The sequence below is a fragment of the Penicillium odoratum genome (genome assembly GCF_028828045.1).
Source record: "Penicillium odoratum strain IBT 22623 chromosome Unknown utg000005l_segment0_segment0, whole genome shotgun sequence".
In the NCBI taxonomy this organism is placed as follows: Eukaryota; Fungi; Ascomycota; class Eurotiomycetes; order Eurotiales; family Aspergillaceae; genus Penicillium; species Penicillium odoratum.
In genome coordinates this window covers 3,097,141-3,124,377 of record NW_026643147.1, presented here as the reverse complement: position 1 = coordinate 3,124,377, position 27,237 = coordinate 3,097,141, and the positions used below count along the sequence as shown (strand labels likewise).

At 49.3% G+C, this 27,237-nt stretch overlaps 10 protein-coding genes across 10 annotated transcripts; 6 read left to right on the top strand and 4 right to left on the bottom strand.

Moving 5' to 3' along the window:
- Positions 1 to 257: 257 nt before the first annotated feature.
- Positions 258 to 2,317, bottom strand: N7520_006713 (uncharacterized protein; the record flags this gene model as incomplete). The annotated part of the gene is made up of 2 exons (XM_057140647.1): positions 258 to 1,309; positions 1,360 to 2,317. The coding sequence occupies 2 exons, from the start codon at positions 2,315 to 2,317 to the stop codon at positions 258 to 260; spliced, it is 2,010 nt and encodes a 669-aa protein (XP_056994653.1).
- A 729-nt stretch (positions 2,318 to 3,046) lies between these two features.
- On the bottom strand, positions 3,047 to 3,685 carry N7520_006712 (uncharacterized protein; the record flags this gene model as incomplete). Its single annotated transcript, XM_057140646.1, has 1 exon — positions 3,047 to 3,685. One exon carries the CDS (start codon positions 3,683 to 3,685, stop codon positions 3,047 to 3,049), a length of 639 nt encoding a protein of 212 aa, XP_056994652.1.
- Positions 3,686 to 7,247: 3,562 nt separating this feature from the next.
- Positions 7,248 to 8,451, bottom strand: N7520_006711 (meiotic chromosome segregation protein P8B7.28c; the record flags this gene model as incomplete). The annotated part of the gene is made up of 6 exons (XM_057140645.1): positions 7,248 to 7,355; positions 7,407 to 7,547; positions 7,612 to 7,953; positions 8,024 to 8,258; positions 8,314 to 8,340; positions 8,396 to 8,451. 6 exons carry the CDS (start codon positions 8,449 to 8,451, stop codon positions 7,248 to 7,250), a joined length of 909 nt encoding a protein of 302 aa, XP_056994651.1.
- Positions 8,452 to 10,317: 1,866 nt separating this feature from the next.
- N7520_006710 (uncharacterized protein) lies at positions 10,318 to 10,575 on the top strand (the record flags this gene model as incomplete). The annotated part of the gene is made up of 1 exon (XM_057140644.1): positions 10,318 to 10,575. The coding sequence occupies one exon, from the start codon at positions 10,318 to 10,320 to the stop codon at positions 10,573 to 10,575; it is 258 nt and encodes an 85-aa protein (XP_056994650.1).
- Positions 10,576 to 13,302: 2,727 nt separating this feature from the next.
- On the top strand, positions 13,303 to 15,629 carry N7520_006709 (serine/threonine-protein kinase; the record flags this gene model as incomplete). Its single annotated transcript, XM_057140643.1, has 2 exons — positions 13,303 to 13,470; positions 13,530 to 15,629. 2 exons carry the CDS (start codon positions 13,303 to 13,305, stop codon positions 15,627 to 15,629), a joined length of 2,268 nt encoding a protein of 755 aa, XP_056994649.1.
- Positions 15,630 to 16,867: 1,238 nt separating this feature from the next.
- Positions 16,868 to 18,084, top strand: N7520_006708 (exosome non-catalytic core subunit RRP42; the record flags this gene model as incomplete). Its single annotated transcript, XM_057140642.1, has 2 exons — positions 16,868 to 17,410; positions 17,476 to 18,084. 2 exons carry the CDS (start codon positions 16,868 to 16,870, stop codon positions 18,082 to 18,084), a joined length of 1,152 nt encoding a protein of 383 aa, XP_056994648.1.
- Positions 18,085 to 18,308: 224 nt separating this feature from the next.
- On the bottom strand, positions 18,309 to 19,151 carry N7520_006707 (uncharacterized protein; the record flags this gene model as incomplete). Its single annotated transcript, XM_057140641.1, has 2 exons — positions 18,309 to 18,689; positions 18,777 to 19,151. The coding sequence occupies 2 exons, from the start codon at positions 19,149 to 19,151 to the stop codon at positions 18,309 to 18,311; spliced, it is 756 nt and encodes a 251-aa protein (XP_056994647.1).
- A 1,053-nt stretch (positions 19,152 to 20,204) lies between these two features.
- Positions 20,205 to 21,102, top strand: N7520_006706 (cytochrome c-like domain-containing protein; the record flags this gene model as incomplete). Its single annotated transcript, XM_057140640.1, has 5 exons — positions 20,205 to 20,235; positions 20,397 to 20,544; positions 20,595 to 20,868; positions 20,928 to 21,022; positions 21,078 to 21,102. 5 exons carry the CDS (start codon positions 20,205 to 20,207, stop codon positions 21,100 to 21,102), a joined length of 573 nt encoding a protein of 190 aa, XP_056994646.1.
- Positions 21,103 to 22,046: 944 nt separating this feature from the next.
- N7520_006705 (uncharacterized protein) lies at positions 22,047 to 24,015 on the top strand (the record flags this gene model as incomplete). Its single annotated transcript, XM_057140639.1, has 2 exons — positions 22,047 to 22,593; positions 22,700 to 24,015. 2 exons carry the CDS (start codon positions 22,047 to 22,049, stop codon positions 24,013 to 24,015), a joined length of 1,863 nt encoding a protein of 620 aa, XP_056994645.1.
- Positions 24,016 to 25,778: 1,763 nt separating this feature from the next.
- On the top strand, positions 25,779 to 26,696 carry N7520_006704 (uncharacterized protein; the record flags this gene model as incomplete). The annotated part of the gene is made up of 2 exons (XM_057140638.1): positions 25,779 to 25,851; positions 25,912 to 26,696. 2 exons carry the CDS (start codon positions 25,779 to 25,781, stop codon positions 26,694 to 26,696), a joined length of 858 nt encoding a protein of 285 aa, XP_056994644.1.
- Between the last annotated feature and the right edge of the window lie 541 nt (positions 26,697 to 27,237).

Genomic DNA, 27,237 nt, shown 5'->3' with positions numbered 1-27,237 from the left:
TGTACTAAAGACAATGGGGAGAGTCGAGAGTCGTCAGTCGTCATAATAAACCGAGAGGTATCTTCATGCCATACGAGACGCCAAGCTAGGAAAAAATAAACAGAAAAATCAAGAATCATTGAACCAAAATAAATACCAACGTGTAACAAGTCCAGTCCGCTGTGACTCAAAATTGCGAGATTTCATCAACAACTTAAGCCACCTGCATAGTAGGTGCATAAGAAAATGCAGGTAAGACTCAGAAAACATACAAGATATCAGGAATAGTACTTATATTCCTTTGTGGGTCCACCGCCTTGTCCACCAAGCATGCCCCGGTAGTACTCCTCATCGGTGCGACTATTACGGTGCGATCCATGATATCGGGGACTATCATCTGCATCCGGGGCCAGAGAAGTCGGTGATTCCATATACAAATCGGTGGCTGAAATTCCCCCGTATCGTGGGGCATGCTCGCCTCTTAGCAGGTCATTTTCCGAGCGTCTATACCCATCAATACTGCGTGACGAGCTGCGAGATGTGCGCACACGCCCATTTGAGTGACGGTGGGGAGCTGAGCCGGAGCCAGTGCGCTGAGCATACGATGATTCCCGGGTTGGGGAGCGCGTTGTCGTGGAGATCGGGATGCGGTGGCTGGAAGTGGATGCAGATGGGATATCAGCTGATCGCGCGTTGAATGAGTCCCTGTGACTTCGAGAGTGGCCAGGTTCATCGTAAACTTTCCCACCTCCGGGGTTGGCGGAGTAAGGCTTTCGCTCGCGCTCGATTGGGGCTGGAGGGATAGTTTCGTCGTCATCAAGGATGGCGGTGGACGATGAAGCGGGTGGCGGTCGCCCTCTCTCGTAGGATCGGCTTCGCTCGGTAGAGCTGTTTCTCGTACTGCTGGGACCACCGCCATGGTCGCTTCCTAGAGGAGGGGATGCCTTTGGGCGGTTGGCTTTAGATCGCTCTTCATCGGTGATGCGAGGGAGATCGACGCCACAGTGTTTCATGATATGCAACTCAGTAGCCTCTCTTAGCTTCAAATCAGCGACCTCGGGAAACAGACGCCGGGGGATCTCTTTGGGAAACCGCTCCTTCTTGTCGTCCGGGTTATTGATCGGCATGTTGAGCACAGCCTTCTGTAGACGTTCATATTCGCGGTCTGGATGGGCTTGGATCATCAAAGTCGCCCATTTCTCGAATCCCTTTGGTGTCAGGCCGGGAATATCGGGTCGCTCTGTGAGATCATCCAGCTGAACAAGATGGTGCTCAGCTTTGACTTCTCGGAACAGCCTGGAGATCGAAGAGGTTTTGTCGTCAAAGATATCTTTCGTTGCGATTAGTATCTTGTCCGGAAGGACTACCATTATGACATACCTTGCCATGGATAGGCATCAAACGACACATTCGTGTCTGCGTAGAACTTCTGAAGCTTCTCCGGAACAATAACAATAGTGTTGCGTGGCGGGTAGTCCTCAATCTGAAAACTGTCAGTGATGACCTCTTGCGCAATAACGAGACCGCAATTTACCAGATGCATAGCGATCCCGCGCAAAAACTGTCCAAGTCTCTTCGTCGGCTTGTCATCTTCAAACAATTTCCCCCAAATCTTCTCCAGTGTCGTCATCTCCACAACTGTCGCATCGCGATCAGGTGGTTTAGGCCGAGACTCTGTTTTCACGCTCCCTTGACTCGAGATTGAACCAGTTCTGCGCGTCTTGGGATCTGGCGAGGGTTTTGAGCTAGATCGTGTATCGCTTGAGTAGCCAGAGTACTGCTCCGGGATCTCGAAGTTATTCGACATTGCGGTCGGGGGTGGGATAGATCCGCTTCGTTGCGCATTCGGGGCTGACGGAGATTCGGTCTGGGGCCGCAGTGGGAGATCAGCTGGCGGAGCCATCCAGGGCTGCTGCGCCTGCGAATGCGACTGGGGTCTCGGTGGGGGTGGGTATTGGGGTTGGTTATTTTGAGAGCCCTGGAGATCGTTAAGGCCGGACGCCTTGAGTTGCTGAATAACAGTGGAAGTGATCTGCGACAGGACTTCAGGGGAAAGATAGGAATTGGAGTTTGTATTGTTGTACACTGCTGAGCTAACAGCGTCGTTGATATGGCCGGAATTTGTGCTGCCTGGACGGGGTGGTTCAGAGTATTCGTAGCTTTGTGGAGCAGACGATGCAGGAGGCATCTGAGGATGTGGCATATTGATATGCTCGGATTCATAGTAAGAGGGATAAGGAGGGGTTGGCGCATAGCCATGAGTATCATTAGGATCATTCATATTTCCCATACCCTGGTAGCCCGGGTTGGGGTTTGACTGGTACCCATCGTAGGCCATGGATATCGCGAATGATCCAAGAGGAAATGTATTCTTCTCTGCTGACGCCAAGGGAACCAGGGCACATGCAGAGTAGAATCAAGTAAGAGAAGGAGGATGGGAGGCAGAGAGAAATTGCAGGTTATGGTGGGGGGAAACAGTGGGGAAGCGAAAAAGTGGCGATCTGAAACCAACGTCACCGGGTTCTCTCAGGTGCGACAACTTTCAAACTTGACAAAAATCAGGTCACGTTGATGTGGCGCTTTTAATCTATTCAAGTCACTCAAACCATGCACACTTCTCCGTCACACAAGATGTCATATTATGTTTGGTCGGGGAACGTCATTGATCGACAAACAGTTTAATTAACTCCATCTTTTCATAGATTACGATTTTTCTTAGCCTATCAGGATAATCCAACGCCCCGTTTCACGTCCTAGGCCATGCAGAAGGCATGCAAGGAGGTTGATCGGACGTGTTGTTGACCTGTGGGTCCGGTCACCCGGTTCCATAATTAGATCCATGGGTTGTCAATATCAACCCGAGTTTCTATCATTTTCGATTTTGGTGGTTGGGTTGGGGCTAAGCCAGGACACAAAAACGATGATAAATCACGGCTAGATTATGTTAGCAAGGCCAAATTCGATGACAGCAATATACTTACATAAAGTGAGCGCAATATCCTGCAGGCCAAATGCTCGGATACTACCTCCATGGGGTCCAAATATCTCAGAATCCTTAGCTTGAAACTCATTCACCACGACTGCAATTCAAAAGAATTAGTATATGGAATGCATAAGAGACGGGGATCTTACTAGACAGCTGCAAATGACCTGCTCCGCAAACAAAGGGAACACCCACCCCAAAGGCGATCACCGTAAAAATAAATAGTCCCTCTCCATTGCCTGTTGAGCTACATGGGGTTTTATCAGTCCCAGGAACTCCGATGAGCCACATGATAGGAGCAAGAAGAGCCCAGCCGACCGTAGTAGGATACCTCAATCCAGCCCGATCACGTAGCCATCCGGCTAGGGGCCCTAGGAAGATAAAAGGCATCTGGAAAGATAAAAACATCATTCCTACTGCTAGGCTTTCCCAGCCAAGGGCATCCTGGCCGTGAAGAGTAATTATCGCGTCAAAGCTGGCTAGGAGGGAATAGTTGATGATAGTATTTAAGATACCAACGACGACACGGGCATCCGGTAGCATAATTCGGTAGAAGCCGTGCTTAGGGGTCTTTGCGCGAGCATTCTTAGTAATAGAACCCAAGTCAGTGGTTTGAGCATCATCAGGCAGTAAATCAGTATTCTCCCCATTGGATATAGTGATATCCGATGAATCGAAGGCCGAGGAAGTGGGAGGGCTAAATGGCTTTGGAGCCTCAATCATGATACACCACATTACCGTATCAAGCACAAGGTGACCCAAAGGGACGGACCATACGGCCAGTATCCCGCTACCTCCAAAAGTGCACCAGAGACTGCAGGACCTGCGACAACGCCAGCACCCACAAAGGACATGGAATATCATAGAGCTTTCCAAGATTCTCTATCTCCACGTGGTCGTTTAAGGTGGCAGACCCCACAATTAAGGTGGCAGATACCGCGATACCCTATATGACGCGACCTGCGAAAAGAATCGGAACTGCCTTTTGTCAGCTTCGATGGTATGCAGAGCATGAATTAGAACGCGTACGGGAAGGAGTCAAGCTCAGGAGGAGCGTTCCAACAAGACCTCCGACCAAGCTGATCAGTATTGCGGTTTTTCTTGTCGAGACTTTGTCCGCAAAGTGGGCAACGATAGGCGCAGATATGAGAGTTACAACCCCATGTAAACTAAGCAATGCTGTAGTTATATTCTGGGTCTGGGAGGCATTGATATGGAGTCGGTCTTCGACCATGTAACTCAATATTGGCACAGGGAAGCTATAGAGGAACGTGTCTGGAGATCATAAGAGAGGAAGGATGAATGGGGGACCGAAAGCTCACCACAGAATAAAGCGAGAATAATGACAAATAAGATAAAAGGCTTGAGGAGCGCCAGCCATGACCTATAGGCTTTTCAGGCATGCGGGAAATGTTTGAGAATGTGAAGGTAATGGATTAGTTTCACGTTTGAGATCAAAGATAGCATCAGCTGAAATTGATTTTACTAATGTACCGCTGCTACGCCACGGGTGGGATGTACACCTCTTGCCCTATTCTTGTTTATTTTCTTTTTCATTTTCTTTCTAATGCCAAAATCTTGCTGCAAAAGCAACGTTCGATATGATGTCTCATGCAGTCTGTACTGTAGCAAGTGAGCGTTTGACTTGACTGGGAAGACGATCTTTTATGCTCCGGGTATTCAGCTCTTCCGCAAACACGTTCATGTTGTACATTCCAGTACTTTCCAGGGCTTCCCCGAGAGTCAATTTCCACCTCTGAATATAGTGCAAAACTAAGTTTATTTTCAAAGTCTTGCCTCTGGAGACTTCCCTTATTATCGATCTTTGATTCCTTACTTGATTGGATTGTTACGTATGATATCAAAAATAACTAGTCTTGCTAAACACTTGACATCTATTTAACCATGTTGACCCTTGAAAATGGCCTCTTCAACACTCATTGCAACCTTGAAATGCCTAGAGAACTTAACTGAGATGTTCCTAAATAGCCTTGCATCCCATCTTACTCTTCGCAAATGACGACCGGGGTCCCGGACGTAATTCCTCGAATGCTACCACTGCCTATCATTCATCAGGATGATCAAGTCTCCAGGGAGAGCCTCAGATGTCAGAAGTTGAGCTTGCGTTTTGTGCTGCGCAATTGAATGACCCAGCTCTTGATACGCAGCCTCTACCCGGGTTGTCAGGGTGTCAAGGTATCCTCTCGAAAACGCAACCATGCAGCTTTACCCTTCCCATCCACACTCTACCAACAATTATGTCCTGGCTACCCTTGCAAAACGCCCCGGGAACAGCAATCCGAAATTCTAGTTTCGACAAGGCCAGCGTCGTTGGTCGTTTAACGGAGTGTAACAATTGGTCAATACTTAGAATCGAGAGCCTTCCGCCTCCAAAACGATTATGTTGGAGAACGCGGAGAGCAAAAAACTTCGCAGGTGCAGTTTTATAAGGGGTGTAGGGTTGGAGTTGATATTGAAGCTTAATGAGAGAATTAAATCCAGTTGAAGCATTATAATAGGGAAATTACTATTGTCCATGGCGTCTAACCGTATGAGATCAATCTTGAATTCAGCCCTTTACCACTTGGGTAATTGTACATTTGAGTTGGATTGCTGAAGCAGCTACTAATTCGTGTAGGTGATGTCGAGCTAACGCGCTGGAATGATATCTAGTTTAGCTCGAGCTCGAGCTCGATAGTGCTGACTCGATCTTACTCCTTACTACCTGCATGTCCGCTGCATGTGGACACGGCTCGGGCTGATCCCGAGCGGGTGTCACATAAATCTATTTCTCAGACACATAGATTGATCTCTCAGAACGCCACATTTAATCTTGGTAAAGTCTTTGCATGCATGATGCACGAGGATCTTACACCACAAGACCCCGCATATTTACCTGCGAGCACGATGTGATACAGAGAAAACCCCTCACGGACTTTGCTCCGTGTGCTTCAATATCCATATGAGAGGCTTTCCGTCCAATCTACTGCCTATGCGCAAGTGATGAAGATGTGAGGTTGATATTGGCGAACCGCGGTCAGGGTTCATTCTCAGTGATATTTAAGATGCCCGGGATCAACGTTAAAATCATACTATTCACTCCAAGTCCCACACAGATTGTCGGCAGCGATGATGACAGAAACTGCCTACACATTATTGCCCCATTCAAACACACCCAGTGAAGAGCGCACCGTGAGAAGTTCTTGCAATGACTCGTCATCCCCAACTCCATCAAATTCGTACTCTTCAGGATGCTCAAGACATTCAACCGAGTTAAGTGCCTGTATGTTGCTAGTCTCATGATTTTCCGCTTCTGTCCGCAATCCTCGGGCCTCTAAGCTCGGCAAAAGTCCTGGATATAATTGAAGACAACTGCCCAGGAGGTAATGTATCTTTGCACGAGATTTGGATTCGGCAGGAGATGTAGTTGTTGGAAACCTGCTCAATCAAAGCACAACCTCGATATTGGATGTCGCGGTGAAATTACAGAATGCACGATACGTACACGCTGCAGACGAAATAGACATGAAGACTCTCAATCAAATTTTTTTACCACATACTTTCATCGACTGGTCTACAAGTAGTTGTGAAAAAATGGGATAGGAGGAGGTCAAGCGAGGCCCTATCTTCACTGGGAAGCTCTTTCCATGGACTTTTCACATCTTCGCCAATCCTACCATGTATTTTCCGGGTACAAGCCTGCAGTGGTCAAAGTGAAGACATTGACTCCTCTGGGTCTCAATGGCCCCGATAGTACACCAATGATATACCAGATGAATAGCATCTACGTGGATGGACTCGAGAAGACTATAGATGATTCGCGCATTCACGAACGCGTGGCGCATGAAGGGCTTAGTACTGGCTCTGGGGCTTGATCAACGGGATGATAGAAATGCTTGAAGCTTCCTACGAACTCAGGAACGTGTCATCTAAGTTTGCTAGACATCGTCACCAAAAAGGCTGGCCATTTTTATTCAGTTTGCATAGCGGATTCTAGCATCCGACTTGGGATGTCTTGTGTTCTGAATGCACACAGATCGTAGATATATTTGTTAGACACGACATAAGATCAAGTTGATTTCTCCTAGAGACCGGGGTCGGAAACTTTGATGTCATTGCCATGCAGCCATCCACCATGGAACGAAAGATAGATTAATAATTGAAAAAAAAAAAAAAAAAAAAAAATAACCTGAAACATTCATGAAATCCCGGTCGCAACCCCACAAGGAAGACCGAGTAACCAAGCCCCGAAACCGAAACACAGCCTCCGCAGGAAAATGAACCATCACAGCCACTCCCAGGTATCCATAACACCTTCAATGGGTGAATCAGGAGCTGGCGCCGGGGCAGGGGGAGCAGACTGAGGCCTCTCTCGCTCAACCGGTCGGTAGCCCTAAACGATATTAGCGCTCGTTCAGACCTCATATTAATTCAACAAACCAACCTGGACCCTCCGGAAGGCATCCGGATCCGGCGCAGCAGACTCCTCCTCGCTGGTGAATTCGCTTTCGAGAGCAAATTCCGGATTCTCCAGTAACCGCTGCTTCAACGCCATCTTCTTGCCATGCTTCTCGTTCCCCTCGTCCTGAAGATGCAGCTTCATTAGCGAGATGCTATCCATGGATCTCAAGACCAGAACCAGAACCCACCCAAATCTTACGCTGGAACTGGAAAATAGCCATCTTCTCCTCGTCGCTGATTCCCCTCCGTTTCAGCGCAGTGCACTGATCCAGCGTGTCGATCCTGATTGGGGTGGTGGCGAACCCCTCCTCGCCCTGCTGGTCCCGGACGTACTCCGCCACATTCTTGCCTGGAATTAGGACCTTGGGGTCACTAGGCTGGGCGATGCTCATCTGACTCACCATTAGAGTGAGCGCCTCATCGGGCAGCTCGGCTTTGGTCAGTGGCCTTCCCTCGATCATCTTTCGGCTGGTGTTGGCGGGTCCCGGCTGGGCTGATTCCTGGCAGCTGTCCTGGCAGTCCTTGCAGGCCTACCATCAAACATGAGCGTCAGCAAGCACAAGAGCTTGAACATCGACAAGCAGGAAAGAAAGTACTCACGGGCTCAAGAAGCAGACGCTGGTTTCGCGCGAAGAACTCAATCTCTTTCCACTCGTTGCAGAACCGACACTTGTATTCCAAATTTGGGGAGCCGCTGCAGTCAATACATTTTGCAACTTTTTGGTTCACAAGAACTTTCAACCCCCGAGAGTCAAGCGCTTTGTTGAGAGCGGCTAGCTGGGCCGTCGAATAATCGCTTTGTAGGCGAGGATCTCTACAAATGCCGCAGGTGATTCTCAAGGGTGTGTCAGTGTCAGGTTCATGCATATCATTATGTGCTGACCACTTACATCTCGGGAAGGTTCGGGTCCAGGATGCTGGGAACTTGTTAGACTTGTTCTCAACGGTGGGGGTGGCATATTGTTTTCTTACTCGGTCTTCGAGCTTAGGCCGTCCCCGCGGCGTTGGTTCTTGCTGATAGCAAGCATTGTTGATGAGGGTCTGCTAATGCAGGATGTGAGAGATCGATGGTGTTGGTGGTGAAGTTGGAAGCTTCTGTGGATAGAGTATGAAGAAGAAGAGAATTTGAAAGATCAACGTTCTGGGATTTCAAAGAAGTGGGAGCGAGATTGTGAGTGAGGTCTCTGCATCATTATGGCGATGATTGTTATTCTTATACTACAGGCGACGCGTATTATGCTGTTGAGTTTATGGATATAGTCGTGGCGACGGTGATGACAATAACCTTTACTACTAATCAGTTTGGCGTGAAGAAAGTTACTGTCAAACAGCTCACCAGTGAGCTTTTGTACCTTCGCGACGGTGACAACCATTACTATCCTGCTGTGAACATAATCCAATGAATAATATACTTGCACAATCTCAAGCTCGCGGGAAATCTCTCAGTTCTCCAAGTGATACTAATTCTCACTGTTGTAGACATATGATATTTGAAAGAGTGATATACATAGATCCTCTACTTGGGTAGTAGTCAGTTAATACAGAAAGATCACAATTGAAGTTCGAAATTTGGACAAAGGAACCACATAAATATATTCCGCTTGAATTTGTGTGTAAACCTGCGGGCCGGGGAGAACGCATTTTACCTGGAGGCATTGATATTAGAAGTACATAGCCCTGTAGTACTTTTCTGGATCCATTGAAGGTAGCTAATTGACAGAGTCATGAAACGGCATAAGAGAAAGCCTGGGTAGTTTAAGAGATATCAAAGACATACTATTTGAAGCAGTCTAAGGACTGCAAAGATATGACTATCATACAATGTGACTCTTACCAACAGGGCTATATAACCAGATTTGAGCCGGGTAGTATTCCCTGTGGATACTGCGGTGAATAGTGGAGCAACGCTCTAAGCCCACAGAAACAATTTGAAATCCTGGATTATTTCTCTATGATTATACATGTCTTCGTAAACAGAGTGGGCTGTACGGAGTACTCCGTATAAAGGGGGAATTTGCTCCATTCACCTCCTTTATCACAACACTTGAAAAGGGCTATTCTAAAAAAAGATAATGAAAGAGAACCAGACACAAACCTTCATTTTAACATCTCACTTAATTCAATACATTACCTTTATGCATTTAAGCGCACTGCATCTCCGGCCTAAATGATCATCACAAAGCTGATTGGCCCTCCGGACGGGAAGCAAAGTTTCCAGAAAATTCATTACACAGGGGCAATGACCATTCCAGTAGTCAACAATCTCCCCCGTCAGAAATAAACTAAGCCAAGAACAACTGCCACTTACTCCCCGCTTCATAATACAAGTTCAAGTCCAATCCAATCCTATTCGGTACTTAGATCAGGTCCATAGTGATATAGAGCATCCGTAGAAGGTTAGGAGCGCCGACTAGGGCCACGCGGGCTAGTTCCGTCTCCATAGAAGCATGCTAATGACCTTCCAGAAACGCGTAGTGTGTCATAGGAGCGTGCGTTACTTTGGTGATGGTGGAGTCGGGATTTACCTTGTACCTGCGTGATGTAGAGTGTTTGAAGGGGAAGTCGCCCCCTCGTGTGGTTTTGTGGGTATTCATCGTCATATTTGTGGATCGATTTCGGTTACTAGGGGGTGAACGTGCAATTGAGCGTTGCTGATACGCTCGTTGCTAAGGGTTGGGAGGAAAGGGGTGCACTAATGTAGGGATTTTGATTATGGTCTGCGTTTGTGGGTCGCGATTCGGTGGTTAAGTTGGTTAGCCTTCGGATGTTGATGCTTTTGCTTGATTCTAGCGGGACAGATTTTCGTTCCGGAGAATTTGGAGTGGGTAAGGGGCACGGTGGGAGCCCCTAAGAAGCGAAAACAAGGCTGTGTGCGGCCTAGAGTTAAGGGGTAAATGTTTGGTTTTGGCCTTGAGTGGTCGCGTAGCAGTGAGGTTATTGATCTTGGTCATAAGCGATACTGGGATCTTCCAGAAGGTCTAAGGAATGACGGAGCCAAAATTGATGAGCAAATAGTTCCATTCCTGGTGCCTTGGCCTGGTGGCGAGGGTCGATCCTGTGCAACGCTGCTCTGCTCTCGGGTACAGGGAGGGACGGGCCTGGAACTGGTCCACGCGGTGGAGATTCCGTCGTCCCCCGAGTCGACGGTGTAGCGCCCGATCCACAGCGAGAGAGACTCGAGCAATGGAGATGCGTAATTAGGACCGCTTTTTGAGGGCAAAGGACTGTAAGCCCACTTAGTGCATTGTTTTGTTTTCTACTCCACCAATGGCTTTGTTGGTCTCCGTACAGACCGACTTGGATCTGTACCTGGTACGCGCGGAGTACCGGCTCCACCGGAAGAACGTGTGGCTGGTCCCCAAGCCATTTCTGTACCCCGTTAGTATTGAATACTTTGATACGCGTTTTTTGTTTTCATGATGCCCAAGCTTCTCCCATTTAGAGAATAGTGACTGGGTCTTGCATTTTTCTTTGTCTTTTTCTTTTTCCTTTTTTTTCTTCTTGGTTCTCCTGGTACACTGTAGGGAAAACCCAAAGCAAATGCAAAGGAAAGGGGGGGTGAGAGAAGCCATATTCTTAAATAAAGATGCGGATAATCATGTCGGTGGTCAATATTTAAAAATAAGGATAAGAATGATAAAAATGCAGTGAAATGGGGGCAACGTAATCCTGGATCCTTTGCGGGCCAAACGGCCTGCCCCAGGGTTCGTCGCAGTCTGACAGGTGCGATTCCTGCAGGTAATCAACATCATCAATGAAACATTCGTAATTTTACAATTTCTCATGAACCTATCAAAATTTAGTACAAATAAAATATACCACCCCCCCTCCCCAAAACAACAACAAAAGAACGATGGACAGATCGTCTTTCCCATGGTTCTGGCTCGGGTTCCTGGAGCTTCTCAAGTGGAGATCATATGGTCCGTACATGGTAAAGCTGATATGATTGTTTGTCCGGATGACCTCCGGTGGACAGGGATGATTGATCGACCGCTGTCACTACTTTCCCTAATTTCCCTAACTTCCCTATTATCCCTAATTTCCCACACGGGATGATTTCTTTTCTTTCGCCCATAGCACGAAACAAAGAAAATGAATCACGGGGCGCCATCTGTTCCCAATCGGCGACACTTCCGGACGTGACTGGAATGTCTAGGTAAGGCGTCCGCTGAGATGGGACCACATATGGGTCATATGCGTGATCAATGATCCCCATGCATCCAAAGCCAAGTCCCTGCTTAAGTTTACCGAGGAGACCTTTAGAGTGTACGGAGTACCGCGTACCTAGGAGACTCGTACAGTCCATGCGAACGCCTCCGTCCAGCCGAACCTAAATTCCGACCCATATGGCGAATAATCATGGAGAAGCTAAATCCGGACCAGTCGGGGATCCTCTGAAAAAAGAGGATGGCTCCTCCAGGAAAGCTCGGATCCAGAATCAGGTGGCGAGACAAGGTGCCGGGACAACGAGAAATCCATTTCTATTTCCCTCCAATGGCGAGTGAAACAGGGGAACAGAGAGCGAGTCCAGTTCTAGCCTTGCGACGAGTCCGACGTAGGACATGACATGTAGCATCAACTGGCGTCTCCTTGCCTTTTTATGATCGTGGTAGATAAAGAGCTAGAGATGACCTGTTCTAAGATCTGATAGATTGGTCCAGAAGCAGGAACTCCAACGTCATGTAGTAAAATTACGGGGTAACGCGGCCCAACCCCTCAACTTTGCTGGTTCGAATTAACGGGAGTGACCGCCTCCATGTCACTGGATTTATGCCCAACCTACTCTGTACGGAGTAATATAATTAACATGATCATCGTGATCAACTGATCCGTGGAGATATAATTGATTTTGGAAGTAATTAGAAACAAATCGTCTCCATTTAAATACGTAACCTACTAGTATTCTTGAAAATCAACAGAAAATGAGGCAAAAAATAGAAAAAGAAAAAACAAACTAGCAATTAAAAAACGTGAAAGTTAATGACAATACGATAATTAATACTTAAGAAATCAGGAACGGGGTCAAATGAATCCACTTATTATCCACTTGGGGGATAATACGAGATTCCTATTGGTTCCAACATTGTTTCCCCCGTTTTGTGGACATTCGACTCTAACTAGTAACTTATTCCATTTCTTCTTACACACTCATTACTCGTGATTATTACTTCTCAATAGTTTGGCCCCTCTCTTGTGCGTTTTATTTTCGATTTTCGATTTTCTGTCTACTTGGAGGGGGTTCGCTGCTGTTTATGATTTAACATTTGAATCTTTGATCTCCCCCTCTATATCCCTCTATCCCTCTTATCCCACCATCAAATCTACTACATACAACTTTTGCCCCCAAACCTTAGCAAAAAGCAGACCGGTGGACTGATCTGCATCGGTCTTAACGTGGTTTAATTTACCGTCTCCGTCTCCACGGCCCCGTCCTTAGAGCTTCGAGCTGTCAGCGCGTCAGGGGCTTTTTCTTCGGCCTCCGATCGACTAGGTGCCCACAACGGATTCTCTCCTATTCTGGGATTTCCTTTTTATTCCAATCACGCCCCGTTGTTGTTGCCCTTTCAGATCGTCTTTCCCCCCCTCCTACTACTTCCTACATCCGACTCCCTTTCCAACTACTCCGTCACTCCTTACTTTGCAATCCCGCATCCAACTGCATTAAATGGGAGAACCCTCCTTGCTCAACTTAACCAACTTCGACTTTCGGATGATGAGAATTGACGGCAATTGAATTTCATCTGAACCGTGGGATATTCAATCCGTGCCCCTCTCGATTAATAGTGAGTCAGGACCTGATGTCATAGGAATACTGCTCGACTAACTTCAATTCTAGTATACCTCTTCCATCTGCGGGCAGATCTAAGAGTCAATACACTATGACAGTCACATATGACTCCCCCTCTCGGGGAACTACCAACACATCAATGGCCTCCCTCGAGGATCGTTTCCAGGTGATGAAGGAAGTGGGTGATGGCAGCTTTGGCAGCGTGGCGCTTGCGCGCGTACGAACTGCTGGGTCACATATTGCGCGTCGAGGAACAATGGTATGGTCCAAATGACGTATGACGGATCGACACCTAAACATACTAACTGATTTCAACAGGTGGCTATCAAAACAATGAAGAAGACTTTCGACTCGTTAGGCCCATGTCTAGAGTTGCGTGAGGTTATCTTCTTGCGTACCTTGCCAGTGCACCCACATTTGGTCCCGGCTCTCGACATCTTCCTCGATCCGTTTTCTCACAAACTGCACATCTGTATGGAGTACATGGATGGCAACCTATACCAGTTGATGAAGGCCCGGGACCACAAGTACTTTGAAGGAAAGCATGTCAAGGGTATCTTATATCAGATTTTGTCTGGACTGGACCACATTCACGCCCATCACTTCTTCCATCGCGATATCAAACCCGAGAACATCCTCGTGTCGACCTCTGCTCCGAACGACTCCACGTTCAGTCGTTACTCCAACCTTGTGACTCCCCCCTCTACCCCCCCAACATATACCGTGAAGATCGCCGACTTTGGTCTCGCCCGTGAGACCCACTCCAAGCAGCCTTATACTACCTACGTTTCGACTCGCTGGTACCGGGCACCAGAAGTGCTCCTCCGTGCGGGAGAGTACTCTGCTCCGGTTGATATGTGGGCTGTTGGTGCCATGGCTGTCGAAATTGCGACACTGAAGCCACTGTTCCCCGGTGGAAACGAGGTGGATCAGGTTTGGCGTGTATGTGAAATCATGGGTAGCCCTGGTAACTGGTACAGCAAGTCTGGTGCCAAGATTGGTGGTGGTGAATGGCGTGAAGGATCGCGGCTGGCGCATAAGTTGGGCTTTACGTTCCCCAAGATGGCACCACATGCAATGGACACTGTTCTCCAGCAGCCCCAGTGGCCTGCTGCCCTCGCCGAGTTCGTGACATGGTGTTTGATGTGGGATCCAAAGAACCGACCGACATCAACCCAGGCCTTGAACCATGAATACTTTGCCGATGCCGTGGATCCTTTGCGGCCCAAGTCCTCGACTTCCTCAAGATTGCTCGGTCGCAAGCCATCCGACCGAAGCTTCAAGTCTCCGACCCTTACCCCCCACGACTCTCCTACCCTCTCTAGCAAGCCCTCGTGGTTCCGCAGATCTTTGATTGGACGCTCTGATAGTCCTGTCCCATCCGAAAATGACAGCCCTGTCAGACCTCCCGTTGTCAGTCACCACACTGTTCCCGACATCCAGCCAGCCAAGGCTCGCCCCTCCAACACCAAGCGGGCCACATGGGCCAACGGTGCTCCGATGCCTATTCTTCCTTCCATTCGTCCTGTTTCACCACTGTCAGCTTCCGTCACAGCGCAAGCTAACGCGACCGTGGCACATAACGCGTCGCTACAGGTTGAGTCTGAGGCTAGCAAGGCTAGCAAAAAGATTGGTCGCCAACTTTCCGTCAACTCCAACGGCAATCATTACTCAGATGCGCACCGCCTAGAGGCCGAACGGATACTGAATGGTTCTGGCAGTACGACACCGACTACCAAAGAGAGCTTCTTCTCTCATCTGCGTAAGCGCGCTCGCAGACTCTCTGGTCGGAACCAAGCCGCGGCAGCCACCGATGACGTCGAGGCCAATGCCGGGTGCATTCCATGGTCCAACCGTTCTTCCATGGCCATCGATGGTGCCAACGTTGACGCCAAGCAGCCCGGTAATTCCGATCTGAGCGAGCTTGATAAGGCGCTCCAGAGTGTGAAGTACTCGCTAGACTCGTCCACCCTTGGTAACGTGCCTGTGCATCTGAACTCAGAGTGCAGCATCACAAAGCGCCAGTCCATGCCCCAGACTACTGGCGCGAATCCCGGGCCCATCTCTAGCCGGACTCGGCGAGCCATGCAGATGACCAGCCATCCCGTCCACCGCTACGAGACGCCCGAGGAGGAGGATGAGCTTTTGGACGAGGTCTTACACTCGGCCAGCAAAGCTGCACTGCGCTTGGCTCAAAATCAGTCAATAACTTCTCATTCGCGCGCTCTTCCCAGCCCATATCCCACGCCATCGCCGACAGCGGCCCACCGTGAAAGCTACTTTGACACACCCGACAAGCACATCACCAAGCCTGATGTGACCTCGAACCGCCAATGGCCGACTCCCCCATATGAAGAGTCCGAGTGGAACAACAAGGCATCCTCCCACTACATCCCTTCCGGATCCAACTACATCTAAACTGCGATATACTCGACCATCTTGATAGGCCCTAATTCGAGACTCTTACACTCTGTCACCCTCTCTCACACACACTTCCTCTCTCTCTCCGTTCCAACACAAACGAATAAAGGAACAAAAAAATCTGGCAAAATGCGCAAAAATGGATACACATCTTCGGCGTATGGGTTTCGGTCTGTTTGTTTTTTCCATGGTGTGGCCTGGGTTTGATTTCCACGCAAGCACCGTTTGGCTTTGCAATGGCTTCCTTTCTTTTTCACATCTATTTACATCTTCATACCCCTATAGGCCTTTTTTTATAGATGGATCCGGCCTCGCATCCTGTTTTTCGGACATCCCTGGAGCCCTTTCTTGTCACTGTTTTGAATATTGTTGATTTACAGAGGGCGTTTGCACAGATTTCCCCTTACCCTTCATTGATACCAGCGCAAGCCGCATTATATACCACTCCCTATTTCTGTCTTGCATCCTACCTGACCATTTTCGACGAATATGGCGTGTCTTTCTTTTGTCTATACTTTTGTCTCTTGTACATTGCCGGCTACTGCCTCCATCCATCCTGTCCATCCTTTCCCTTTCCTTGACTCTCTCTCTCTCCCGCCGACTCTTCTTGGGTCCATGCCAGCCACTTGTTCACTCTTTCATGTACTACTTACCTCCTCATTTGACTGGCTGGCTTCCAGTTATCTATCCTCTTGTAATATAGAATCTTGTGGCTTATTGCCAATTACATACTCAACATGCATACATAATAGCGATCTTTTCAACAATTCCCATGACAGCCATCAGTAAAGATTAGAGTTTCGATAGACTATTTACAGATCTGCGAAATAAACATAGTGCCCTTTTCGGACTGTCTTCAGTTGGTTGAGTTGCAACCATGACGAAGGCCTGACAGATCACGGACATCGGAGGAACGATAACCCGCTCCATCGGAATTTCCCGATTAAGCATGCTCTACCTTGACTTTTTTCAACCTCGTGCAATTGACATTTAAACAACGTCAAATCCAGAGGTCTGGATAGTGATATGCATATCTGAACCTGCAAATTAGCATATCACCCTCCAAACTTTATCCGCGGTACCCAACCAGGTGAACTACGCCTACAGCTATCCCGATCGACGCTCAGTCTTCAGACCTCCAAGGTCCAAATCGCAAAAAAACCCAGTCCAACTCACCTCCACGAATTTTCACCAGAAGAGCACAAAGTGCAAAAGCATAAACAGACACATCCAAAATGTCAAACCAACGCCAGGCCTCATCGGCCTCCCAAACCCCCCACCTCTCTCCCGCCGAACTATCTTACCTCTACACCTCCCTCTCCCTCCCCCAAGACCCCATCCGCCCCGACGGCCGCTCACCGACACAATTCCGGCCCCTGAGTGCAGAATCCGATATCCTGCCCGGCACAAACGGGAGCGCGCGCATCGGTTTCGCAGACGGTACGCAGGCGATCGTCGGCGTGAAAGCCGAGGTTGAAAAGACAATTCTTACGGCTGATACGCTTGATGCGTCAGCGCTGCATGATGATGGGAATGAAGGGAGTGAAGGTATCTCTGCTGCGACAGGTGGACATGGGTCTTGGGTGCAGATGAGCATTGAGATTCCCGGGTTTAGGGATGATGATGCTTTGCCTGTTTTTCTGGCGGAGATGATGCGGGAGAGTCTTGTTGGATCCGTTGGGGGGAAAGATGGAGATGGGGTCGAGAGAGGGATGAAAGGGGGATTAAAGGGGAGGTTGGTTATTAATAAACGGTGGCATTGGAGGTTGTATATCGATGTGAGTTTCCCCCGGTGAGTTAGGTTGGACTATATGAACTTGAAACTAACACAGCTTCTATCCAGGTTCTTCTCCTTTCTCAACCTTTGTCATACCCGCTTCCGCTTCTTTCTCTTACGACTCATCTCGCGCTTTTATCTACCAAGCTTCCGAAACTCAAGTCCCAGGGTGAGGAGGATCCGTTCTTTGACGATGACTGGGCTGCTGCGGAGTACTTGTACCCGCGTCCTTCGGGATTCAAATTCGACCCTTCACAACAAGTACGTCCTCCGGTGACATTGCTTGTGATTTCAGTAGGCGAGAATGTCATTTTCGATCCCAGCCGAGAGGAAATTGCGGTCGCAGACGCTGTGCTTGCTATTTCTATTACGCGTGATACTGAAAGCCGGGGCTTGAAACTGCTTTCCATTCGAACCATTGATCCACCGTCGAGACTTACCCAGCCGGGTGTTCCCAATTCCGAAAATAGCAATATGCTTGCAGCGACCGCTCCGACCGAGAGTGTGGCTGTTTTGAACCCTGCCGCTGGTGAGGCCGAGGTTCCTGGTGTCTGGCGGCCCAGACGGGGTGGTATCAAGCGCAGCGTGATCTCGCGCATGATCAAGACTGTGCTTAAGGAAGGAGGTGTGGGTGAGGAGGTTCTGGAGGGGTTGGAGGGTGTTCATGTTGGTTGATTTTGATTTGATTATGATCGATATCCCTGTATCTAAAGCTTTACATCGATACCACTTCCAAATAATGAGAGGCGATTCATGATTCATAGAACCTCCGCATGCATGCAATAATGATAGAAAACTATTTTACATTGAATATTGTATCAATTGATACCTAACATCCAACCCTCAACCCTTATATCAGCACCGTCCTATATTTGATCTCTGAAGAAAAAAAAGACCAATCACCAAATCCCGAGCCACTTCTTGACGGGCCTCTTCTTTCCATCGAAATCAACATACTCCGCCTGCTCCGCAACAGCAATAGGACTCTGCTCATCAATAACCGGCTTCTGTCCCTCCTTCTCCTCCTCAGTCGGCTCCTCAAGCCCATGCGCAATCCGATACTGTCTCCGCTTCTCAGCATCCTCAATCCGCGCATGCCGCTTCTCACGCACGAGCATAGACTCGTGCTGCACATGCATGCGGTAAACGCTCAGAGCCTGAGAAATAGTAGAAAACGGGCTGGTGAAGAGAGCAGACCAAGGAGGAAGAAGGTGTGCAAAGGGAGAAGTCGCTTTGAAGTTTGTAGTGAAGGTGAATGTCGCAAGGGTAGTCAGGATGCTCTGTTACATGTGCATCAGTAGATGTTCCCGGGAATTATATTCATGTCGAGGAATAGGAAATCAAAATCAAAATCGAAATCCACTCACCATTGCGATCCAAACATGGATCCACCGACTCGTCAAAAACTTAAACATAACGGTTCCCTCAGGCGGGAACATGCTCGGGTACTGTTTCTTATTCTGTGCTTCGCGCTCAGCGGCTGTAAGACGCGGTCCGTAGTTCACTGGTTGTCCGGACGGGGTGCGCGCAGGGCTAACGAGACGCTGCGGGTGAGATGGGGGGCGAAACTTGTCTGGTTTTTCGAGGATGCGATTCTTTCTTGTTTCGGGCTTCTTATTCATTCGTGAGACCGCGCTGGTTGTGGAGAAGCTGGAGTTCAGACTCCGGTGTTGGAGGGTTCGGAGGGTCCGGGCTGTTGGGAGGCCTCGGGGGAGGAGGAAGTGGGGGATTGGGGAAGGCATTGTGAGGCCGTACACCTGGTGAGTTTGTGCTTGGGGTTACGGGGTTAGGATATGTATAGGCCTGGACGAGTGAGTTTCGGGATGTGTTTTTTTCCCGAACGGGAGATTTTCATATCACGTGATTTGAGGTGTTTGGATATTTTCCACGGGTTTTCTGGGTCATGCGTGGATTGCAGCACTCGGGCCGGACGGACCTGCAGCTCGGTCATACTCTGCCGAGAGAGAGAATATTGATCTACATGAATAAATTGTTCCCAAACGCTTTTCGTGTAGACCTCGGCTGGAAGTTTCGCAATCATCGGTCCTCCTAGGTCTCTCCACATTACTACGATGCGATATGGCCGTGCCGTGTATCTGGTCCACCGCTATTCTGTTGTGCTGGGCGACTCAATTGACTAGCCGATAACCCACAGTACCCACGCCTATCTCTGCCTCAGGATCCACAGTTGCCGGGTCAAGTTCTGTCCTGTAGACCGCGGACGAATGATAGTGGATGCATTTCGCAGCCTCAGTGGGCCGGGGAGAAAGGCCATCCCCCAGTTTTCCAACGGGCAGAACTGATTAGCCGCTCAACAAGTGCGTGATATATGCTCTGCTAGGTAAGTGAATTGTATCCATGGAATAATGGATCGTGACATAGTATGTATACATTTTCATCAAGAGCCTCCAGGAGTAAAAAATAACGGTCAGTCTGTGGCGGATGATGAGGGATGAGATCATTGAGGAAGCCCAGGTGGCGGCTGGTCTAGCCGCCGTCAATGATAATTCAAAAAGATGGTGCAGGTCATAAAACAATGGAAATCATCTTAGACAAGATCTGATCGTATACCATGTAAGATAGAAAGGATATGAGCTCACCGAGGACACAAGAGTAATCCCGGTTGCGCCCGTCTCGCTGAATTAGGCCAGTTCTGATTGGTGGATGTCCGGATCACGGGAGCCGACGGGCTCCAGGTACAAAATCGCAGAAAATCTTGCTTTTGTTTCTCCCGATTAAATCTTTTCTGTACACATCTCCTTTACAGTCCCTTTTAATAATTCCAACTCTTCACAATGGGCAAGGCTGCTGCTTCTTTCGCTCCTGGTAAGCCTTTATCCTGATGTCTCCCCTGCCAGCGCTGGAATCGGTTTGGGGGAAGTGATGCGCGCGAGAGAAAAGGGAGAGGAAGAGAGTGAAAGGGAGAAAGTGAATGAACAGTGGCTCGCGGTTGCCAATTCCTCCACGCGATGACTGGTGTTTGCCAGCGCACGTCGGCTTTCGCTTCACTGTCAATTACGAGACCCCATACTCAACTTTCCTCTCACTACACTACTCGTGCTCAACAACTACTTCCTTTGCCGCACGGGAACAACTCAACCGCGCCACCCATACAATCGGTTCCCGACGCTCGGTGTATCCCAGTCTTGCCATGTCGACCTTTGACGTGCTCTGCACGTCGACAGTCATGACATGGGCGAGACTGAGCTCACTGCCCAAAACATCCATGACACAAAACTCGAAGCTCAGGCTAACGCCCTTCCTCCAGGTGACGCCGCCAAGGGCGCCAAGCTTTTCCAGACTCGCTGCGCTCAGTGCCACACCGTCGAGGCCGATGGTGCCAACAAGGTCGGCCCCAAGCTGCACGGTCTCTTCGGCCGCAAGTCCGGTCACGTCGAGGGTTACTCCTACACCGATGCCAACAAGCAGGCCGGTGTTGAGTGGAACGACGACACCCTGGTAAGTTTGAAGACTGAAACAATTTGATTCTTGCAGTTTGCTAACCATGGCCGCTATAGTTCGACTACCTCGAGAACCCCAAGAAGTTCATTCCCGGTACCAAGATGGCCTTCGGTGGTCTCAAGAAGGCCAAGGAGCGCAACGACCTGATCACGTACGTCATTTCCCCTATAATTATTGGCTCCGACATGAACTAACAAGTGTTACAGTTACCTCCAGGAGGCTACCAAATAAACGATTTGATGTTCTTTTATTATTCTCCACGGCCATTTCATGTTCTCTCGCACCCCGTTTCTTGGAGATGATAGACGTCTGGTATTGGTTTTGCGCCGTGGGCTGATTTCCGGACATCCGAGTCACAGGGCTTGTAATTTTATCTGAGTTTACCATGAACCGCAATAGATTTGGATTTAACTCTCTTCTCATTTATGTTCTGCTCTGTGATTTGCAGTTTTCTGCAGGTACGAATCTAGAATCCAGCACTGTTTTAAGGGGTAAGGAATGGACGTACATGGAATCAAGAGTCGAGTGTGATACATTCTTTCCCTTCTTAATTGTTGTATTGATGTACTGTACTGGTATTAGGGAGTGTTTCAGACTTCTCAACTGAAATCGATTGGGCGGCAATGGGCGGTCAGGCACGAGTGCAAGTACCACAAAGGTACATGTTGGCAGAACAGAACAGCCAGCCGGTACTTCTCAAGTACTTGACAAGACACCATGATACGATGATCGACCTTGTGGCCCTCAACAGACTGGGATTGGTCCAGCCTCCCCCTGCACAGGTGAGGAGTTCATTCCCGCATTGCTTCTCGAGGCGCAGTTCTCTCCCTTATGTTCATCTCATGTTTCCTATGATCCTGTCTCATACTTAACTCAAATCTACTGCGTCTCTCCGCAGCTACAATACATTTCGTTTCCAAGACCTTACGCCTGCATCGCATCGCTCTCTGTCGCATCGCACGCTTGCCGCGCGGGGCCGATTGCTACTCGGCTTTCCACTTCTCTGATCCAGTTTCTCCGTATCGGCGCATGAGATCTGATCCCAGCGCTTCCACTAACCACTCTCTATCCAGCTTTTTACCCAGTAAACACTACCTCGCAGGACGTCGCTTTGCGCCGCGTCCTTGCGACGAACAACCGACTTGCAGCGCCAATCCCGGTCTACGCCGTCCGCCATGTTGGACGAGCTAGACAATGTCTTCGACGACCATCCGTCGCTGGATGCGTCGCTCGAGGACTTTGAAAATAACAGCAATGCGCACCGCTCGCCGCTGTTTGGCTTGCCCTCACAGCATTCAGGCTTCCGGTCTGAAGAATCCGACGATGAGATCGAAGAACCCCGCGCAAACGAGCGCTGGTCGCCACCTGGCGTGCGCCGACAGGAGCTTGTCCGAGGAAGTGGCTGGTATCGCCACCAGCCCTATCAGCGCAAAGGCAATCTAAATGAGCGCTTGGAGCTGCGGCCAACCATGGGCTTGAGCTTGTCGCCATCGCTGTCGCGCGAACCGAGCCCGCAGTATGAGGATGCGCTCGAAGACCCAACTAAGGGCAAATTGAATGATGACGATTCAGCTGATCTCACGGCCGCGGTCAATGTGCCCCTCCCGGTGGATGCAGGGACCCCACAAGCCGGACGATCCCTCAGTCCCTGCCCGAAGAAAGCGGCGCACACCCATGCTGAGGAGGAGGGGACGGGCTTTGGAGCGGAGAATCTGAGTAATTGTAGGCGCTGCCTTAATCTCGGTGTCAGATGCTTTTTGGTTGTATGATCTATAGACATGGAAGCACTAACTTGTTCTTTGCGCATTGGAAGATATCCGTTTTGCAGTGCGCGCTGAAGTCCAGCATCGCGAACCCATTGCTGCCCTGTGCGGCTATATGCGCAACAAGTTTGATCGCATCACCAGCACCAAGTCCAATACCACGCTGTCGATTGTTGTTTTCTTGATCTCTGTCGCGTTTATGCGCGCATTGTTCCTGCCCGGCCTGCCACAAGCGATCCCGGACTTAGTGAAACTTTCTGGGTTTGCGCGATCTTTTGAACCACTAATCTACTATTCGGAAAATGGAGTTCAGCAGATTGGCACCCTGCAAGAGACAGGTGTGGCTGTCTGGGATCTGAGTGAGTCGGTGCGCGGAACAAACATGACCAGTGCGCCTATCATCGTAGGCCAGCTTGACGAGCTATCCGACTCCCTGAAGTCACTTTCCCTAGAGTTGACACGGTTCTTCGCAAATGTCGACTCGGACATCGACTCCATCCTGATCGTAATGGACTGGGCCAAACGAGAACTGGAAACACTTTCCGCTCAACCACCGAGTACTTTACCGACAATCGTCTTCGATAACTTACACAACATGCTATCTCGCCTGGGCGCCCTGGAACGCACTAGCGAGGTCTCAGACGGCAGTGTATCCGCCACAACAACAACCACTGCTTTTGGTCACATCGTGATGGCCGTGTTAGGCCCAACATCCGCCCAGCGTACCCGCGCTACCATTACACGGACATTTACCGAATTCCTATCCGTGTTAGAAGAATCCATCAACAGCGAACTTACCCACTCAACCGCCCTCTTCGCGCTCTTCGAGTCTATCGACCGCCAATTCCTCAATCTGCAACGTACCGTCGTACGCGAATCAGACGCCCAAGAGCGCGCCGAGGGCGAAATGCTCAGCTCGCTATGGACCCGCGTCCTTGGTCCCGATGCAGTCGCAGTCCGCAAATACGAGAAGAATAAACGCCTCCTCGCGAACGTCCGCAGCCGTACAGTTGCCAACAAACACCTCCTTGTTGACCACCGCGGTCGTCTGCTGACATTGAAGGTCAACTTGGAGACTTTGCGTCGGAAGCTGGTAAGCCCTCTTGTCCGCCGCAATGACTCCGTCAGCTTCATGGGCGTAGACGGCAGTTCTACTGGCGCGGCAAGTTCCGGCTCGGCAGGGCGCATGCTTGGACCCGTTGAGTCTGTAATCGACGGCCAGATCCGGGGCCTGGAGGGTACATATGATTACCTCCGATCGGTCCGTGAACGACAGAAAGCAAAGCTTATGGAGATGGTATATGGATCCGGCCGGAAGCCATCCCGGTCCATGTTTGGCGAGCTTGATGGGCAAGATGACATTGGCATCGAGGGAGCATAGTCAGCCACTCGACTGGTACGGCCAGGCCTGACCTTCACGCAACTCCCTTCTATACCTAACTCATCTTCTCTAAAGAAGAATCTCTTCATCTCTCTACTCCTCTTTCCTACAAAAGGTAAGATGGGGTTGTTCTCAGCATGGATTCGGTGTCATTGTTGAACTTGTCATGTACTTCGGCGTTTGTATGGCTTCCGCCGAGTCGCTTTATGGAGTCGCCTAATGGCCAGGCCGGCAGGGCCACAGCGACGATGTATACGAATACGGTAACGGCGTTTCCTAGTCTTGAAATCCGCTGATCTGTCTCTTTCGGTGCAATATTTACGGCGAATCCGGAGGACGGAAGGCGGCAAGACAAAAGGATAGATTTGGAAGGTGGCTCATTGATTTCTATTGTTTTTTGATTTCTTTCTCTTTTCTCGTCTTTTGATAGGACTGCTGGCATCAGGAATGCATTAAATACGTATGTTCCAAAGTTCACCTGGGCATGGAGTTATAACTAGCTGTAGCTATGGTCATCCAGATTCAAACCTGGCCAAAAGAATCTGGAATTTCATTACAACTCCACTCCCTTCTACTCCACAATTCATCCAGCGATTCCAGATCGCATTCCGTAATTAAACCAACGGCTAAAATCTCATTTGCATATGCCCAAGCTGCATTTCGAAGGGATAGAAAGGAGGCAAATTCTGGTCACAACTGCACTGATTGAACCTAGTCACACAGTATAGTCGATTTGTCTTCCAAAATTGTGACACCTGAAGCGAAGAATGTAACGTTCAATGATTAATTGTACTACTGTACTTGCTCTCCACCTCCATAAGTTTTATGTTTTGCAGGGTGATCAGGGGTAAATGGCGTAATAAGCTTCTCGGCGAAATGGGATTTCCTGCAGGCCATCTTACGCGGCTCGAGCTATGGACTGGTTTGGAATTGGACTGTTGCTCTACATATAGATGATAGAAATACCTAGACAACATTGATATTGTCATTGTTATGACTTGGTCGCTCGGTCATATCCTCTTGTCTGGGTAGTTATATCCTGAACTCAGTGCTCCTTGATTTATCACTCCGATTTCCATCTTCCCTTGCATATGGACTGGATAAATATTGACCTTGTCATGAAAAAGAATGTTTATCCGTGTTTGCGGCTTTAAAACTACTCAATGCAGCAAACCGGACAGTCAATTTCATTGCGCATTCAAGACCCGACTCGATGTCTATGCACGCCATCTGCCGCAACCCCTTGCATCCCAGTCCTCGACGATCCCGCCATGCTTTTCGCAACCCTCGAAGGAATAAGCTTACGCGGCCTTGAGCAGCATCTAGTATACCTTGATCAGGGGGTAAAAAAAATGGATATCCCAAAGTCAATTCAAGGCTAGTGGCGATCATCGCGTGATGCTGATGGATTCTATAGCTAGGAGTGGCAGATCACATTTGTCCTGGTCATTTATGCAGTGGCTTTGGTGTACAGGAATGACAACATCATGCGAATCTGCAGGTCCTCGTCAGCTAGTTTGTGATGGCTTCCTGGCTTGCAGATTTGGGGATTCGATCTAGGAAGCTGACGACGACCGAGACATTTGGATATGTTCTGTGGTCTAGTTGAGGGAGCTGGGGGATAGGATAGGTGCATGGAGAAGGTATAAAAGGTGCTTCATCCCCTTTGAGAAGAAGATATCCAGCAACAGTATCGGTATCCTATCCTCAGGGCTCGTTCATATTCAAGCTTGCTTCAGTCATTGTCGGAAATTGTTTTCAATATGAAGTTCTCTGTTATCCTCTCGGCCTTGATGGTTACTGGCTTTGTTGGTGCTGCTCCAGTCGCCCAGCCTGGTAAGAATATTGCCATTTGGAAGATTGAAGCATTGAGTATTTTGACTAACATTTAGCTAGTATCCAACGGCATCGAAAAGCCTGGCCCTGCTCAGCCTCAACAACAGCAAGCGGAGCATCCTCATGGAGGTCACCCAAAGCGTGAGGTCTCACAGCCACATCCAGGCCCTCACGATGGGCACCCTCGTCCTCAAGGCCCCCAGGATCACTCTAAGCGTGAAATGACCACTGCTACGGATGGTCCCAAGCGCAAGGATCCCGCTCCCCAAAATGGCGGCCACCCTCAAGACCATAGCGGACACCCCAAGCGCGAAGTCGAGGACCGGGTTGCTCACCCGCCACCCCAGGACCCGCACAAGGAGCACCCAAAGCGTGAGGAGTCTACGGCCGAAGAGCCCAAGCACGACAGCCCGCCTCCTCATGGTGGTCAGCCCAGACCTCAAGGTGGAAACCCCCAAGGTGGACACCGCAAGCGCGAGGACTTTACCTCTGAGCAGCCCAAGCACCACAACAAGCCTTCTCACGGCGATAAGCCTAAGAGTGGTCAGTCTCCCCACGGAAAAGTTCAAAATGGGCACCCCAAGCGCGAGGAAACGACCACTGAGCAGCCTAAGCACGACAACAAGCCTTCTCACGGCGATAAGCCTAATGGTGGTCAGTCTCCTCACGGAAAAGTTCAAAGTGGGCACCCCAAGCGCGAGGAATCTGCTACTGAGGAGCCTCCTCATGGTGACCAGCCAGGCGGTCAGCCTCACGGTGGTCAACCTCAAGAGGTTCAGCCAGGCGGTCAGTCCCGTGATGGCCAGCCTCAAGGTGGAAGGCCTCAAGGTGGACATCCCATGTAAGGAGTCCACAGAGACAGGCTTCGTACCCTCGTCACGACGGGAAGGCCATGAAGGGTCCCTGTTGCAAGGCCAAGGTTTGAGTTCTTGAAAGGACCGATGCTTTGCTTGCTCCGTGGAAACTAGGAGTAGAAGAGTCAATGATCGTGAACGACCTAGAAGGATGGTAATGCGTGGAGACCCCTGGAGCAATGAACATGAATTCCATTAGACAATATTATGTACGTTCCTATTCTTCCACGGTCAGCTAGACCTAGTCCATAACAGTGTAGAATAAGAAAAGACAAGGCGTTAAATTGGGGACGGTGAGGAATGCATTATAAAGTAATTCTGTGAAGGGTCAGGTGCCAAATTGCCTAATTGGGAAGGATATGTGGACCACAGCCCTATATCGAAATGTGGGGATGGAAAAGTATCAATGAACAGTTGGAAAAAGATGAATTAACAAATCATATAGAGTATAGTGCACATAGAAACAGAATTTTGAAATAAGCCAAACACATCTCTGCGAAGGAAAGGCTCAGGCAAGATAGCCACCGAGCTA